The sequence below is a fragment of the Heterocephalus glaber genome, unplaced genomic scaffold (genome assembly GCF_053883595.1).
Source record: "Heterocephalus glaber isolate CG9 unplaced genomic scaffold, H.glaber_assembly_v1.0 deba00000621, whole genome shotgun sequence".
NCBI classification, from domain to species: domain Eukaryota; kingdom Metazoa; phylum Chordata; class Mammalia; order Rodentia; family Bathyergidae; genus Heterocephalus; species Heterocephalus glaber.
The window spans coordinates 29,356,328-29,373,156 of record NW_028258153.1 but is presented as its reverse complement, the minus strand read 5'-3'; the positions used below and the strand labels follow the sequence as shown (position 1 = coordinate 29,373,156).

Genomic DNA, 16,829 nt, shown 5'->3' with positions numbered 1-16,829 from the left:
CAAAAATAAATTAACTAAATCTCTTCAGTTGGAGAGAGTATCTTGGGTTAACAAAGTGAACTCTAAATGCAATTTTGTGGGGAGGTTTTGTTGTTGTTGGGACAAGGGTTATTAGGGTTTGGGGTTTTTTTTGTTTTGTTTTTTGTTTTTGTTTTTGTTTTGCAGTACTGGGTATTAAGCTCAGGGCATTCACACTGAGCTATGTCTCTAGCCCTTTTTAAAATTTTGAGACAGGATTTCAATAAATTGCTCAGGCTGGTCTCAAACTTGTGATCCATCTCAGACTGTCAGAGTGCAGCGATTACAGGAACATGCCATCATGTCAAGATACAGGTATCCTTATAAGAGGGAAGCAGTGGGAGATCTAACACAATTAGAGAGGGGCAATAAGAAGAATCAGGGTAATATTTGAAGATGCTGGCCTTGGAGTGATGTGGGCACCAACCAATGAGTGGCAGCAGCCACCAGAAGCTGGAAAAGTCAAAGAACTGATTCTTCTCTGGAGTCTCTGGAAGGAGTACAGCCCTGTCCACATCTTGATTGTGGTACAGTGATGATGAATGTGAATGTACGACCTCCAGAATGTGCCAAGTTTATGGCATTTTGTTATAGCAACCTCCAGAAATTAATATGAACTCTATGAATTTGACTTATGGAGAATCATAATAAATATTTTTTAAACAGCCACCTGCCACTCTTTATATCTTGTGCTTGGACTTGAGCGTGGTTTGAGTGTATCCCCCAGAGGTTCATGTCTGGAAATTTAATCCAATTATGGGGCCTTTGGGAGATGAGGATTCATAAAGCCATCAGAGTAGAGCCCTTACAACTGAATATTGGTGGAGTTATAGTAAAAGAGAGTGACCACAGATGATACACACACACACACGCTCCCTATCTCTTGCCATGTGATGCACTGCACCATCTCGAAACTGCCAGCACCAGATGTGGACCTCACCTTTGGAAGAGAACTGTGAGCCAAAGCAAACCTCTTTCTTTATAACTTACCAAATCTGTACTGGGTTATTAACAACAGAAACTGAACTAATACATCTTGTTATGTTTCAAGAAAGACTGATAGCAGTTTATGGAGATTCACAAAGCATATCATTAACACAGACAGTAGGCAAAATGGAAAAAACAAAGATAGATACACAAATGGAGCCAACAAGCTTATGTAAATACCGCTGGCTCTCCATATCCATAGGCTCTGTAGATTCAATCAACCATGGATGAAAAATATTTGGGGGGAAAACTATCTGTAGTAAATATAGATGGACTTCTTTTGACGGTCATTATTCCCCTAACAATACAGTATAACAAACACATAGCTTTTATACTGTATTTGGTGATATAAATAATCAAGTGATAATTTCAGGTACATAAGGAGCTATGCACCAGTTATATGCAAATACTACATTTTACATATGTATAAGGTATATTATATATACCTTATATATATGTATATACATATATATATATTTACGTATATATAATAAGAGATGGCTCTACAGCACAATACTTCTTGCCACAGTCAACTATAAATTTGCCTTTAAACCTTCTAACAGCCAACATGTAATGGAGGTCTTGTTTAAATGATAAAAAGGATATTAGATAGGGCCGGGGATTTAACTCAGTGGTTTCGCCGCCTGCTGCTCAAGCGCAAGGACCCAAGTTCGATCCCCGGTACCAAAAAAAAAAAAAAAGGATATTAGATAAAAAATAAGCCAAGTCCATAGAAATACAACACCCAAGTGAGATTTCTCCCAAGAACTCTGCTATCGAGAACATTTTTGGAATGTAATTATGCACATGATTCCCATAACCCCCAGTGTAAATGTAATTGTAGTTCCTACACCCAAGTTTATGGTACTGCTTACTATATTATAGGTTGACATGTCAGAACTTAATGACCACAAATTTTGTCAGTTGAGTACTCGCCAAGTGTACAACTCGGTGCTAGTTTACCTTAAGAGAGTGGAATACCTATAGTGTTTCTACTGGGGAGTGAGAGGAAGAAAGAGAGAGAGAGAGGGGCAGAGACAGCGGGCTCAGAGACCTAACCCAGCTAACAGCGAACAAGGGAGGCCTCCGGCAGGTGATCCTGACTGCTAGAGGATGAGTAGATAAGACGAACAGGAGGGAAATGGCACTCCTCGGAAGTCAGAAAGACTATCCCCTAGCGTTAAGTAAAGCTCTGGGAACACGGAAGGTCTACGTTGGGTGGGGGAAAAAAAACAAGTGAGAGGAAGAAACTGCATTTCATCTTCCCATTACGGAGCGCATGCATCGCCACTGCTTCAGAACTTATGGAGGCAGCTCTGTAGCCATTCCCAACAAAATTACGCCGACTTTCCCAAAGATGTAACCCTCCTCCTTAATATCCCCGTCTCACTGCCCCGCCTAGTAACAGGCGGAGGTGCTAGCCTCACTACGCAGGCACTAAGTATGACCTCTAAGGCCCCACCCCAAGAGAGGACGCTAGTCATTCCGGGTCATTACCAGGGCTCCGCTCTAGCCGCCAAGCTTCCGTTTCTCTACTGTTCTCTGTAGGGGCTGGCTGGAGCCGGTAGCCGGGTAGAGGCGGGCCTTCCGGGTCAGGGAGCGTGGTTGAGGAAGGGCCGAACCAGGTAAGGTTGTCCGTGACTGTCCGGGTCTGCACCGAGCTAGCCAGCGGTTACATGCTAGAGGTCCTGCGGGAGCGCCATGCTTGTACAGTGGCCAGGAACAGGAAGAGTCCATTTGTTTAGTGATCAATTCTGAGGTTTCACGTGCATCTCACGAACACCTCGGCCTTTTCCTGCGTGAGTTGAGGGAATTTACCAAACGAGGGACACCAGCGTCTCTGCTGCTGTAATTTCCTCTCCGGCGCAGTTCTTCCCCAGGCTACTACAGTCACGGCTCTGTTTCTCTGCTCACCAAACGGCCTTCTGCACGGTAGCTTTGTGTGGGGCACTCAGATTGATTTTGTTGCTAGTTTAAGAAAAATATTTTCGCATTGCCCTGTCAATTCAAACGTGGGAATGTGACACTATTGAAGATTCCATCACAGGGGGCGGTAGGGTCAGACGGGGTTAAGATTTGTTCTTAATGAATTGAATAAAAACATATTCAGCGCCCTTCGTGCCCTTCTAACCCAATAAAATAATTGGTAGTGGGCTTTAAAACTGAAAAGCATTCCGATTGGGTTTTCTGTGACAAGACGTGCAGTGTGTGTACGCGTTCCTTGGATCCTCATGATCAGAGCAACGTACTGGCCACGAGTTTTTTCGTTATCAGCCTCACAATTCAGTGTTTTCTACTGTCATTTAGTAGATGGGAGAACCGAGGCATAGAATACGAAAATGACCCTACTGTTAAAAGGCAGAAATCAACCAGCTTATCTACCTCGAAGCTGATGCTGTCTGCTAACCACTGGTTTTTGACAATTTCTTCCCAGCAAAATTACACATATATGTGCACATTTAAGTATACAGCTTTACAGGTTTGAAAAGCAGAGGCATCTCCAGGTTAAGAATTCCAGCACTTCATCCTCATCTTCCAAAGAGAAAAGGCAGTCCTAACTCAAAGCCAATTATTGAAATAAAATGAAAAAAAAGAAAATCACCTTTTAATGCATAAGAATGCATTTAAATAATGCATAAGAATGCATTTAAATAATGCATTGAAATGCATCAGAAAGATCAAAGAAAAATTGCCCTATTATACCAAAGGAGAAAGAAATATGAGAATTTTCTTGTGTAGCCTTGTTTTGGTTAGCATGTGTGAGTACTGTAATTTGTTTTGCTTAGCATGGTCAACTGCAGATATTTTTTTTCTCCACAAACCTGTAATTTTCTTTAGTTTCAAAGTGACATTTGAAAGCAACTATTTTGACCCCTTAAAATGGTCTTATGTGAATCAAAATCTAATTAACATGTAAATTATTTGCCTTTTACTTTAATGACATGAACATGGTCATCATGTTTCTTACTTTTCTTTTTCCAGATAAAATTGAAAGATTCTGTAAGGAAATTTTACCAGAGTCCCAAAAAGGCCTATGTAAGGCTTTTTGGTTTGGTTTGGTTTTGTTTTGTTTTGTTAATTTAAAGCTAGTAAAAAATAGTAATTTGTCAGTCTTGAGAACAAACTTATGGACAGCAAAACCTTTAGACTATGTTTTTAAAAAATAGAATACCAAGTTCCTCTGTCATTCTCCATCAGTGACAAGTGTCTGTGTTCTGTGGAAGGAGAAAAGCAGTGGTGTGGTAACTGTTGTAAGCATTTTTGGTTTCCTCTTGTTTAGCAAGTGGTTCTTTGCTTCTAATAAAGAACTCAGGTGTGGAGTGGATTATTATTCCCTTTCTCTGTCATAAAATTTTTAGGACTTGGGTTTTGTGGTATAACCATGTTCCAGTGGATTCTAATGTGACCCTACTACTTACGAGTAATGTAGCCCCATAATCTACCTTATTGCAAAATGGGCATGGAGATCACGTAGCGTCCTGTGACGGTCTCAGTGACCACTGTCCTCTTTGCTACCTGTCACATTACCAAGGTGCTGGCACCTCCCTACCATATTTCCTGGCTATCAGGCTTTGTAAGTGAAGATATCATCTCAAAAAGGTACTGTACAGGTCTAACTGTATAGTATTGTTTTTTTTTTTTCTTTTTTCCATGACTAACCAAGGACAGGTAATCAACAGATGTGTCTGTGTGGAATATATGAACCTTAAACTTGCAAAGAGATTTAGAGTATTTTTTAAGTTACTATTTTCTCAGTGCCACTTAATCATTTCTCACAGTAGTCCTGCAAGAGAACTCTCGAAGCCAAGGTCCCTCCAACCCCTCAATCTACAAGCATTGTTTTCAGAAAAAGGAAACTCAGATTTAGAGACAATAAGTAACTTCAGCATAACACGGATAATAAATGACAGAGCCAATCCTCAGGACTCCCTGCTGCCTCTGTTTAGTTTAAAAAGAGGTTTGGAATTGAGAACACGTTTTCCTGAAAACGTTTCAGTACGTGATAATTCCCAGACTAGCTTGCAGGAATCTGTGGAAAGGCTGTGTGATTCCAGTAGAAATTTATTCTGATACCATAATGCTTTTGTATGTTAGACGAGTCAGTGAAGAAATGGTTTGTTAAACTGGTGTTTTGAAAAGCACTATTATAACAGGGGAAGGAAGAGAAAGGCTACAGCATGCAAAGAAACTTTGCCGCTTCCAAAGGGACTTCGGACATTTGCAAGGTCTTTAGAGGTGTATGGTACTGGTATGTTACCAGTTTCTATTGAGACGTTAAACTGTTAATAACCTCTCCTCATTGATAAAAATACAACCCTAGTTCTAACAGAACCAACCCAATCCCACCTGCATCCACGTAATGGAGCAAGAGTTGGGAGAAAAGTGGTTGAAAAGGGCTAAGAAGGAGCAAAGCTTGTGGGGATCCCTGCTCTGGGTAGGGGGACCTGATGCTGATGGTTCCCCTCTTGCTGGCCTTCAGGTGGCACTGTTGGCCCAAGATTGCTTGGTTGGTGAGCTTGACTTTCAGCTTTTGCTCTCTTAATGGATCTTAAGGGGGTATTAAAACATACTTAGTTTATACACTGAATTTATTTCCTTGCAAACTGTTGAACTTTTACTAGGTGAACAGAGGCCCTCCCCCACACTGCCTCTTAGCAAGTGTGTAGGAACTTGCTTCCGCTGTTGATGGCAGTTTTGTTGGCAGTTTTGTTCTTATTTCCTCCCCTCAGCAGTGTTTTGTTTTTGTTTTGGGGTTTGTTTGTTTGTTTTAGTTCAGGTTGGCTTTGAACTCACTGTGTAGCCATGGCTGGCCTCGAACTTGTGGCTCTCCTCCTGCCTCAGCCTCATGAGTGCTGGGACTACAGGCATGTACCATCATGCCTGGCTACTGGCATTTTTAATTTGTACATTTTTATATATTTGATTAAAATAAGCTATGGTTCACCTATAAATGTGTAAAAATTGGAGGAATTATTTGGCACCATACCTGCTTAGTTTTTTTGTTATAGTTCTCCCATTGGTTTTTCATGTTAGGTGTATGCTTTTCTGTTTGGAAATCAGCTTCTTTTCATACCAGCTAAACTGCTCCAGATAGTTTTTTAGTCTCACTATTAAAATTTCACATATATTCACATCCAGCCAACAGTAACCATACATCTGATCTAAAATGGAATAAATAGCAGTTATTCCACCAGCTGCAGTCTAGATTTTTATGTGTTCCCTCTATACTTTTTGATGTCTGTTAGTTGTAATTTTTGTATATCGTGGCTGTCATTCTTATTTATTGCCTATTTAAACATTTTGTGTCTCTAAAACAGTTGCTGTTAATAGGAACTTAGCTAGTTTGTATTAAGGCTGAGTCAGGTAACATCACAATTCCTAGGTGACTTTTGTTCAGGAATAAATGAATCTTTGAGCTGTTGATCCTTATTTTGAGCTGTTGAGTTTTTGTTTCCATAAGGCTACTATGTGTTTTTCCCAAGTGGCCCTCAGTCTCCAGGCAGAACTCAATCCAGTAACCTAGAGGCCAAATGACCTCATAACTCATTAGCAGTTCTCAGAGCCATCTGGTGCCCTTGAAGAGAACAGTGTTCAAAGGCCTGGTGATAAAGACAACAGCATAATTATTTCTCTGCCATGATTACACCTTTAGATGGCAAGCAGTCAGCATATTTATTTGCAGATTGCTTAGGTGGTTGTTTTCTAAAGGCATAATAACAATGCTATAGTGGAATAACTTGTTTCCCTGTCCTCTCCATCCAGCCTGCAAATAAGTAAACTGACTGCCAGTAAATAACCTACTGGATCACAAAACAGTGCATTGTAAAAGGGGAACAATCTGAGAATTTCTCACACTAACCTGCTTCTCTTCATCTCATTTTCTGTAGGGAGTCTTGCTCTTTGCTGCTTAGGAAATGTCTTCACTTTCAGAATATGCCTTGCGCATGAGCCGTCTGAGTGCCCGAATCTTCAATGAGGTTGCCAGCCCGACTGACTCCAAATCCATGAAAGTGGTGAAACTTTTCAGTGAGCAGCCCGTGGCTAAGAGGAAGGAGACCTACGACTGGTATCCAAACCACAACACATATTTCGCACTCATGGGCACACTCCGTTTTCTTGGCCTCTACAGGTGATAATAAATAAATAAATAAATAACCACAAAGAGGGAGTTTTTAATAGATCATCAGAGGAAGAAAACATGGCCTTTCTATCCTTATAGTTTTATAATTCTTATGAGAATGCCCAGGTAGTTCAGACAGTAGAGTTTGTGGCTTCTTTAGAAATATCCATAATGAGCAAACCAAAACAAAAGACATATTTTAATTATGTCTAAAACATGACTAATGTTGAATTTTTTTAACTGTATATCCTTTCATTGGTACATTTTAGGTATACAATATAATGACATTCATCATTGGAAATTGGCACCTTTACATAAGCTCTCTTGGTTCTTATTTTTCCACCTTCCCCTGCCCTCCCTTCAACCCCTCCATCCCTCCCTATTTACAAAGATTTTGTTCCTATTTTTCCATTTTCTCATATTAATTCCATTCCCTTCTTTCCTTGCCCCTTCCTCTCCCACTTCCCCTTCCCCTTTACCCCTTTTCTTCCTATTTCACATTATCTATTACACCTTTTTGACTAATGTTGAATTGTAACTGAGCTATAAAGAGATGCTTAATTATTCATTCATCTAAGAACACTCTCAAAAGGATGTAGGAAAAACCAGCCCAGAGGTAAAGGGAGGAAACCCCAGGAGCACCAAGGTTGCCTGGGAACCAGGTTCCTGGTGTCAGATGAACAGAGTCCCTGCCCTGCACGTGATCTGCCTCTTGGTGTGTAGGCACCTCCTTTCTCTCCTGGCGGCAGTTTTGTTGGCATTCTTAGTCCTCTCACTCAATTCTGGCATTTTTATTTCATACCTTTTTGATACATTAATTTGATCTATATAAGCTATAGTTGGCCATTAAGGTACACCCTCAACACCAGCCACTAGTATGTTTTTGTGTGCCCAAGAAACGGGTGCTTAGGACTATACACATCTCTAGGAGGCAAACAGTTCAAATACTTTTGATCATTTTCTTTAAAAAAGTTTTTTTCTTGTAATACATGCTCATTACAAAGAATTCAAACAGTACATAATTATATAATATTAAAATACATATCATCCTTTAAAACATTTAGCATGTTTAAATTGGACTTGTCTTTGGACAAAAAGACAAACATTAATTTGGGATCCTTCATTCTAATGTGATAAAATTAATGGTGCAGCATGATGCTCATTCCAGAGAAGGAAAGGTTGGTATGTTTATTTATCCAACAGATGTGTCTTAAGTATCTTCTATGTGCCAGTGCACAGGGCAACCACAGTGAACAAAGTAGAGATTTTCTTGTTAAATGTATTATTAGAGATTTAATCTGACCTAGTTTGAATGTCTGGAATTGCTTTGGATTGTCCACCTTGCCTTCAGTGGGGCTCAGAAAGTACAAATTAATTTTATTACGACCCAAAATAAAATATTGGAAGCCAGATCCCCTGAGTGGATTATAACCCATAACAAAACCACATTCAACTACTCCAATGTATCTATTGGCTGCTGTGTTCCATTTGTTTAAAGAAGAAAAAATGGGTCTCTTTGGCTATAGAGAAAGAAGACTTAGCACTTAATTACCCATGGAAAAGCATTATTTTCATATATTTAGTCACTAGTTATGCAAATGGCTTATCTAATGCCAGGCCTCCTATGGCAGCAGGCAGGATTCAACTAGACAACCGTCAGTAAAGAAAATCAAAGGTCTGCAAAAGAGGGAGGGAAGCACAAGTTCTCAGATATGATCAGTTCACTCAGTTCACCAGGTCCTGGGATCTATCTCCAACAGAGACAAAGCGCTGCCTCATGGAGCTGCATCTCTGGCTGAGAGCTGATAAGGAATATGGAGGGAAGAAATAAGGGATAAAAACATAATAGGTGAATGATGTGACATGTCTCAAAGTTGAACATGCTGTGGGAGAAAAGGCAGAGCTGGCTGAGCAGGATCCAGAGTGCTGACCGTGCCATGGTGAGCAGGATCATGGTTATTGTAGCATCAAACAGGAGGTGGAGCTTAGGCAGAGGCTGAAGGCCATGAATGAGCCCCCTGAGACCTGGAGAAAAACCAAGCAAAGGCCCTGGGGCAGGAGCATGCCTGGAAGGACCCAGGGGTCCTGCAGGCCAAGGAATAGTGGCGGATTGATGGGGCCATGGGTCACTGAGCAACATGGTGAAAGACTGGGTGTTTGCTCTGGGTAAAAGGGGGAGCCATTTTCAGGGCTGTGAACAGAGGGGCGACCTCATCTGAAATATTTTAGAAGAATTACCCTGGCTGCTCTGTTGAGGGTTATTTGACATTCATAGCTAAACCCAAAGAGTTCTGTTATACAACAGCCTTCATGTTGATGGAATGAAACGTGAAATTCTATAAAGCAGACCTGTTTTAAAAGAGCCTAGGGAATTAAAACTTGGGCCCAGCAAACCCTTCTTTTACCTTTAATTTAAACATTATTTTCCACACTTTACAGATGAGGAAATTAAGGTGCAAAGAGGTAAGGTCACTCATCCAAAATCGCAGAGCTAATGAATAGCAGAGCTGCGATTTGAACCCAGGTTCAAATGGATCCCACAGCTTACAAGTTCAAGCACTATACTGTTCTTTCATTATTTAGTCTTAAGATGCAGATATTTTAATGCAATATAGGCAGTCTTCAACTTCTGCACCACTCCCCCGTGCATAAATAGTCCTGGCTGCCTTGGTTACTATCCTGTCTGCCTTTTAATCTGGCTTCTTCCTGCCTGAGCCTTTCCCAGCAGCCTTCCTGTGTGAGGTATCTACTGCTATTAAAGCAGCTCCCTCTGGACCTCTGCCCATCATTAGTAGATATTCATTATATCTGGGGCAGTCAGGGTCCCTGTGCAGCTGCTGAAAATTGTACCCACTTGCTGCCCCTCGTGGTGTTCAGCCTTAATGTAGGGAAAGTGGGGTCGGTGCTGCTGTGTATCACAGTCACAGATTTACCTTGACGGGTCTGAGAGATTAAGTCCATTTTTTGGCATTGTTTCTATGAGGGAAAACTTATTTACAAATGAAGGATGCCAACCCAGCGCCCCATCTTTTCTGTTCACTAAAATTCAGATGTGCTAGGACAAGTCAAGGATCGATGACAGAACAGGCCTGTTCTGAGGTGGCACATACCTGTAATTTCAGCACTCAGGAGGCTGAGGTAGGAGGACTGCCACGAGTTCCAGGCCAGCCTGGGCTACTACATAGGGAGACCCTTATCTCAACCAAAACCAAAGCAGAACAAAACAAAAACCCAGAACCACCTGAGAGAAGATCCTAGTGTACTTTTCCAATCTGATAAAAATAGCTGGTTGATCATTTTTCCTTTCTTCATTCAGAGATGAGCATCAGGATTTTAAGGATGAGCAAAGGCGTCTAAAGAAGCTTCGTGGAAAGGGGAAACCAAAGAAAGGAGAAGGAAAAAGAGCAGCGAAAAGGAAATAGTGTTAGCTGTCAAGACAGAAAATTTCTTCCTTGATGACTAAGAAGAATGCATCTACTGTCTTTCCACATATAAGAGGAATGTAACGTTCCTCAGTGAGGGTCATTTGGAACACAGTCATCCCATGTGGAAATCTAATCCAGCTAAATTGTGCCTGCTTTCTTGAACACATTCTAATACTGCAAAATTATTTTGGCCTTGGTTTTGTAATCTGAGGTTTACCTAATTCTCTAATGGGATGGACACATAATTTATTGTTTAATGAGTTGTTTGGGGTGGGTATGGAATGTTGGGGGAGTGGAGAAGCAACCTCATTAAATGAATGCCCTGCAGTTTCCTCCTTCCTTTATTCCTCACTTATTACTCACCCCTAAACCTCTTTCATCTCTTTGGCCATTCAGCCACTGTCTCCACCACCACGCTCACAAACTTTATATGCATCTCCACCTACTCCTGTGAGAAGTGGGATAAAAGGCTGTTCTGGGAAAGGGACTATTGAACACTTACTGTCTACAAGGTACTGGAACACTGCTGATGCAGGGTTATCGAGAGAAATGATGCCTTTCAATCTTGTGGGATTGAAGTATGATCATATACAATTGTATTAAATGCTACAAAGAAAAAAGCCAGAGTCCCATGAGTGCACAGATGGATGCATGGATGGATGGATGGATGGATGGATGGATGGATGGCTCAGATACACTACCAGAGGCCCAAACCTCATTTGGGAGCCCTTCCTTAAAGAAATTATATTAAGCTAAGCAGAGGATAAATAAGATCAGAAGAAAAATGGTGAAAAAAGTGTTTGAGGCAGAGACAATACAGTTTCCAAAGCCCTAAGGTAAGAACTTGTCCTGTTCAAAATCACAATGGGTCACTGACTGGCTCATGATTGGTCAAAAGGAAATAGACATCGTTCAAACCATGAAGGGCTTTGCGAGTTCCATGAAAAAACTTGGATGTAGCCAACTTAACTGGAAGTCAGAGTGTAAGACATTTCTATTGATGATGACTTGCATATATTTGGGTAGCTAGCTGGTGATTTCATTGGCTTCCAGTGCTGAGTTTCTAAAGAGATTGTAAGGGCCTCTGATTTTCTTTCTCCTCCCCACCCCGCCCACACATACACCCAAGGTTTCACTAAGTAGTTCAGTTTGGCCTTGAACTTGGTGATCCTGCCTCAGCCTCCCAAGTGCTGGAATTACAGGCATGTGGTACCACGCTGTTTTGTTTTTTTCTTTTTTCAAGAGTTGTTTTGAATCTTTAGCACTGTGCAGTAAATATTTTTAAATATTTTTTTAATTGTAAAAACATACAACAGAATTAGCTTAACCATCTTTAAGTGAACAACACAGTAGTGTTAACTGTATGTGCATTGTGCTAAAGTACTTTTTAACTCTACCTTTCTCAGACAAAGCAAAGTGCACAGGCAACAGTACATATTGCAGCTACGCTAGCTATGCTAGTCTTCCCCTGAAATTCTGAATGACTCCTGGGTGAGTAAGAATCCCAGTACATATGTTTAGACAAACGTTATGTTATTTTTAAAGATGCATAATCCAGATGGCATGGCTAAGGCTTACAGCCTGTTTATATATATATATCTAAAATTGGGTGATTTTTGTCTGATAAAAGTGAAGGCTGAGAATCCATTCATTTAAAGCTTTTTACCGAGTATCTGCCATATGTCTGACACATAGTAGTAGAAGATACAGAAGTGAATAGATGTGGTTCCTAAGATTGTGAGAGAGAGAGAGTAGTACAATATTGGCATGGTCTCAGAAGTCTGCTTAGGAAAGTACAGATGCATGGTTATTCTTGGCCAATGCAGCTGAGCCAGGTATAGGTGGATGTTGGGCTGAGGAACAAGATCTCAGCCTGTAAGCTTAGTGATTATTCTGAATTTTGTGATCTCCAACTTTTGTAGGAGGGTTGGCTGCAGGAGATTAGAATCAGCATTGGAGAGCAGCTGCATTAGATACCAACAGCAAGCCAGAGTCATTGGTTAGCTGATGGAAGAACTCAACAAAACTCAGACCTTGAGGCTGCAAGGTGCCTTAATAATGGTTGATAAGGAAGTTTGTAGATAACTTAGCAGTAGATCAGTGTACCACTGCTCCATGTTGAAACTCAGACTGCAGCTGAAATGTATTTGCATGTAAACTGTACCCTCAAATCAACTGTTAAATGCTGTGTGATTCAAAACCCTACAATGGGGCTGGGGATTTAGCTCAGTGGCTACACCACCTGGCTTGAAAGTGCAAGGACCTGAGTTCGATCCCCGGTACCAAAAAAAAAAAAAATTCTCAAAACCCTACAATGAACTTCACTGGACCTGCTGGGAAGTAGGAGAGGAAGGAAGAGTTGACTCAACTCCATGGAAGGCAACATGTTTCAGGACCAAGGAAGGGTTCAGACAACAACAAGCATAATCAGAAAAAAATCTCAACTCCATGTTTAGGTTAGCTAGATTGTTCAACTGGATTTCTGGTCAAAACCTAAACTGCTTATGCTTTCCTGATAATGTTTGGTGTTAGTGTACATAAGGGATTTTGTCCTTGATTTCAGTATGGCATAGTAAAAAAAAAAATGGCTGAGTTTCAGAGGCAAAAATCGCTGCCTGTGTGATCCTACAATGTCTTCTCTAAACCTTTTTATTCCTTTCTAAAATTGTAATGCTTCACTAAATTAACAAAATATAGGGTGCTTGTGAAAAGGACTATATAAACTATGCAAGGTTAATCCAACATTTTTACACAGACTTCTTTGTATGACTAGTAAAATTCACTGTGTCTTTCTAGCAGATTTTTCCAAGGTGATGTCTGCAAAAATACATAGTTCTCAGGGCTGGGAGTATGGCTCAGCAGGAGAACACTTGCTTAGCATGTGTGAGGCCTTGGGTTCAATCCCCAGCACTACAAAGAAATGAATACATGCGGCATGATAGGCTCTGGAAGACGACATAGGTGGGAGATACATTTTATGTATGGGCTACAGAAACTCATTTTTTAAAAGCATAACATATAGACATGTATGTATGTGTAAGTACAGTGCTTTTATTTACAATGCCTCTTCCAAGAAGAATAAACCAAAATTTAAAATTCCACTTTCTTCAGTCCATCCGTCTTTCCTCGCACATTTCCCTCAAAGTCCTAAAGGCCTAATGTTAGAAATTTAGAACTGGGAACAAACTTCAAGAGCAATTCATAGAATAAAACATCTTTTAACCTGCTAACCCTGCCTTAAAAGTCTTCAAGTACTCAAGAAAAGTTCAAAAGAAAAAAATTTTTAAAAGACAACAAAACAAAATGATACATTCAAGAAGGCTTAGATAAAACAGAAACAATAAAAGCCTAGATACCAAGATAACTAGAAAAACATGTTGAACTTAAAACAGTGAAATGTTTTTTAAATGACATACAAGCAGCAAAATGGAGCGAGAGGTCATTACGTTGGCATGAGGACCAGCCAAAGAAAGTACTCAGATGCAATTTTCTTGGAGATCTGGCAATATTATAGGTTCATCTTAAAGCAGAAGCTAGAATTAAGCCCATAGATATTCTAAGACTTCTTTTTATTCTACTTCAGGAATGTGTTTCCTGGGACAGAGTGGAGCCATCTATGGGAGAGCATTCCATGCCCCAGATGCAGAATACATGGGGTGCTCCTAAGATTGTCTCAACAGGACAGTCAGTTGGTGCTCAGCACATAATTATCTTCCAAAAAACCACAAAACTGTTGATTGGTCCTTTGGGTTTAGAATAAAAACAGTGTTTTCAATAGATACTGAAAGTCTTAAGAGGTTTATCTAAACAGAAGTCCAGTTTGAGAATATCCATGAGAACTGACCAGTGCATTAAGCACCAAACTAGTAACAAATAATATATTTAAGAAGAGGTTTGGAGAAAGAGAGAAATGTGATTTGCAGCATCAGGAATGACTTCAGGAGCAATGAATGCAAGTATGTCAACATTTTTTGAGCAAGTATCACATGTGGGCTATTGTGCTTTGTAGGACATATCTTAACCCCTACCATGGTAAACGTCCCTGTTTTACAGATGAATCTGAGGCTTGCTCTTGTCCCCAAAAGCACTAGCTACAATTGTCTAGACAGAGGTTTTACATTCAAGCAGCTGACTCCAAAGCTCATACCTTTGATCACTGCACTTACATGTAGTGTTTTTCACAAGCACAGAAAAGTTTAAAGCAAATAGCATGGCAAAGACCCACCAGCACCCATAAAGCCTCAGGTTGGTGGGAGCTATAATGGCCTGGCAAGCTCAGAATAACACCCTGAATGAACCAATCAATACTGGGCCCCCAAGTCTCCAGTGTCCTTTCATGGCCTGACGATGGAGCTCTGATCTCTTAAGTCTGAGGATTACTGTAACAATAGCTATCATTTGTCAAGTGCTTTACCATTTGGTAAGCACTGTGCTTACCTCTTAATCCCAACAGCCCTATGAGATTAAGTATTACTTTCCTCCCTTGTGCTCTTGAACTTAAGTTTGCAGCTGTGGGTACCAACTCTGACTATACATTAGAACTACTTGGAGAAGACAGAAATATTGCTGTCCCTGGTCCCTTTAGACACTAATTGGAGTTGGTACAGGGTGAGAGAAATAGCACAGGCCCTGATATTTTTTAAAAGCTTCTTAGGTGGCTCTACTATGCAGCCAAGATTAAGAAATATTGCTGTAATGCAATACTTCACAAACTTTAGTATTTCTCAGAATCATCTTGAAGCCTTATTGAACACAGATGGTGAGGCCCCACCCCCTTGATTTTTTATTCAGAAGGTTCCTGGTGGGGGCCAAGAATTTGCATATATAATAGGTTCCCGAGCCTTGCTCCTGCTACTGGTTTAGGGACCATACTTTGAGAACTATGGTTTAAAGTAACTTGGCCAAAGTACCCCAACTGGCAAATGATTATGGTCCTAACTCTAGTGAGATTTAATATGAAATCATGAGGGTCTTGTGCATGCTAAGCACATGAAGGACTTTATGAAACTACTGTTGTAGAAGAAGATCTGAATAAATAGACCCTCATACACACAGAGGAGAAGATTAAGCATTCTGAGGATGTTCATTGGACCATGGAGCAGGATGCCAACACAGGCCACTTGCTGCTGTGAGGAAGGTGCCCACTGGGACCAAGACAGGCCAACCCACATCTGCTCCAGCAACATCATGGCCACAGTTGTTGCTGATGCTATTAGAAAAAGCCTTGATTAGAAGAAATGGAGAAAATGATCCAAGGGGCAAAGAGGGATATAATCATTACAATGATGGTGCCACAATTCTGAAACAAATGGAAGCATCACATCTAGCAGCCAAAGTGCTAATGGAGCTATTGAAAAAGGATCAAGCTATAGAAGCAGGAGATGGGGCTCGGATGGCGCTCAATGTTAGAGTGCTTGCCCAGCATGCACAAGACCCTGGGTGTGATTCCAGGGTGGGGAGCAGGAAATGGCACCATATCAGTGGTTACTATGCTGGCTCTTTTGGATTCCTGTACCAAGCTTCTTCAGAAAAGGACTCATCTGGGGCTGGGGTTGTAGCTTGGGGCAAAGCATGTGTGTAACATTCACAAAGCCTTGGTTTCAATCCCCAGTATCTAAAAAAGAAAAAGAAAAAGATTCATCAAAGTATTACTCCCAAGTCATCCCAGGAGGCCTTGGAAAAGGGTATCGAAATCTTGACTAACATGTCTTGACCACGGAACTTAGTGACAGAGAAACTTTGTTAAACTGGGCAACTTCATTGAACTCAAAGGTGTTCTCTCAGCACAATGAACCCCTGACATGAACTCCATTCTCGAGGGCTGGTTGTAACTCAGGTTGGTCAATGAAGGTTCAAGCTCCTCTACACAGCCTTCAAAGTCTCTCTCTTCTATACAGGCAGATCTCAGTGTCCTTAGAGAGACATTGGCCCAGGATTTCTTAATTAACTCCACACAGGAAAGGATGTTGTAATGTTATTTCCAGAACTCTTTAAGGGTTAAATCTGTGTCTGAGACCATCTGGAAGCACAAGCAGCCAACATTCAGGTCACAACTAGAGATGTTATTCGTAAGTTAAAACTAAAATTTAATTTGTTCATATGTCAGGCCAGTCATAACTTGAGGGTCCACAGTACTCAGATCTGCTTTCTCCTATGAATGCAAACTCAGGGATGGAATCAATTAACTCAGCCATAGCTACTAGGTAGATCTTAGAGGTACTAAAGTAGTCAAGAAAGTTGCTGGGATAATTGATGTCTGTGAGTTGGTGGTATTTGTG

The 16,829-nt window shown here is 40.8% G+C and overlaps 1 protein-coding gene across 2 annotated transcripts; it reads left to right on the top strand.

The window, feature by feature from the left end:
- Window positions 1-2,479: 2,479 nt before the first annotated feature.
- Window positions 2,480-10,883, top strand: Mrps33 (mitochondrial ribosomal protein S33). Of its 2 annotated transcripts, none has more exons than XM_004851289.4 (3): window positions 2,480-2,630; window positions 6,894-7,135; window positions 10,443-10,883. In XM_004851289.4, exons 2-3 carry the CDS (start codon window positions 6,921-6,923, stop codon window positions 10,546-10,548), a joined length of 321 nt encoding a protein of 106 aa, XP_004851346.1. In that variant the 5' UTR covers window positions 2,480-2,630; window positions 6,894-6,920; the 3' UTR covers window positions 10,549-10,883. The 2 variants fall into 2 exon arrangements, with proteins under 2 accessions (XP_004851346.1, XP_004851347.1); XM_004851290.4 differs by lacking the exon at window positions 2,480-2,630 and adding an exon at window positions 2,648-2,804.
- The last annotated feature ends 5,946 nt before the right edge of the window (window positions 10,884-16,829 follow it).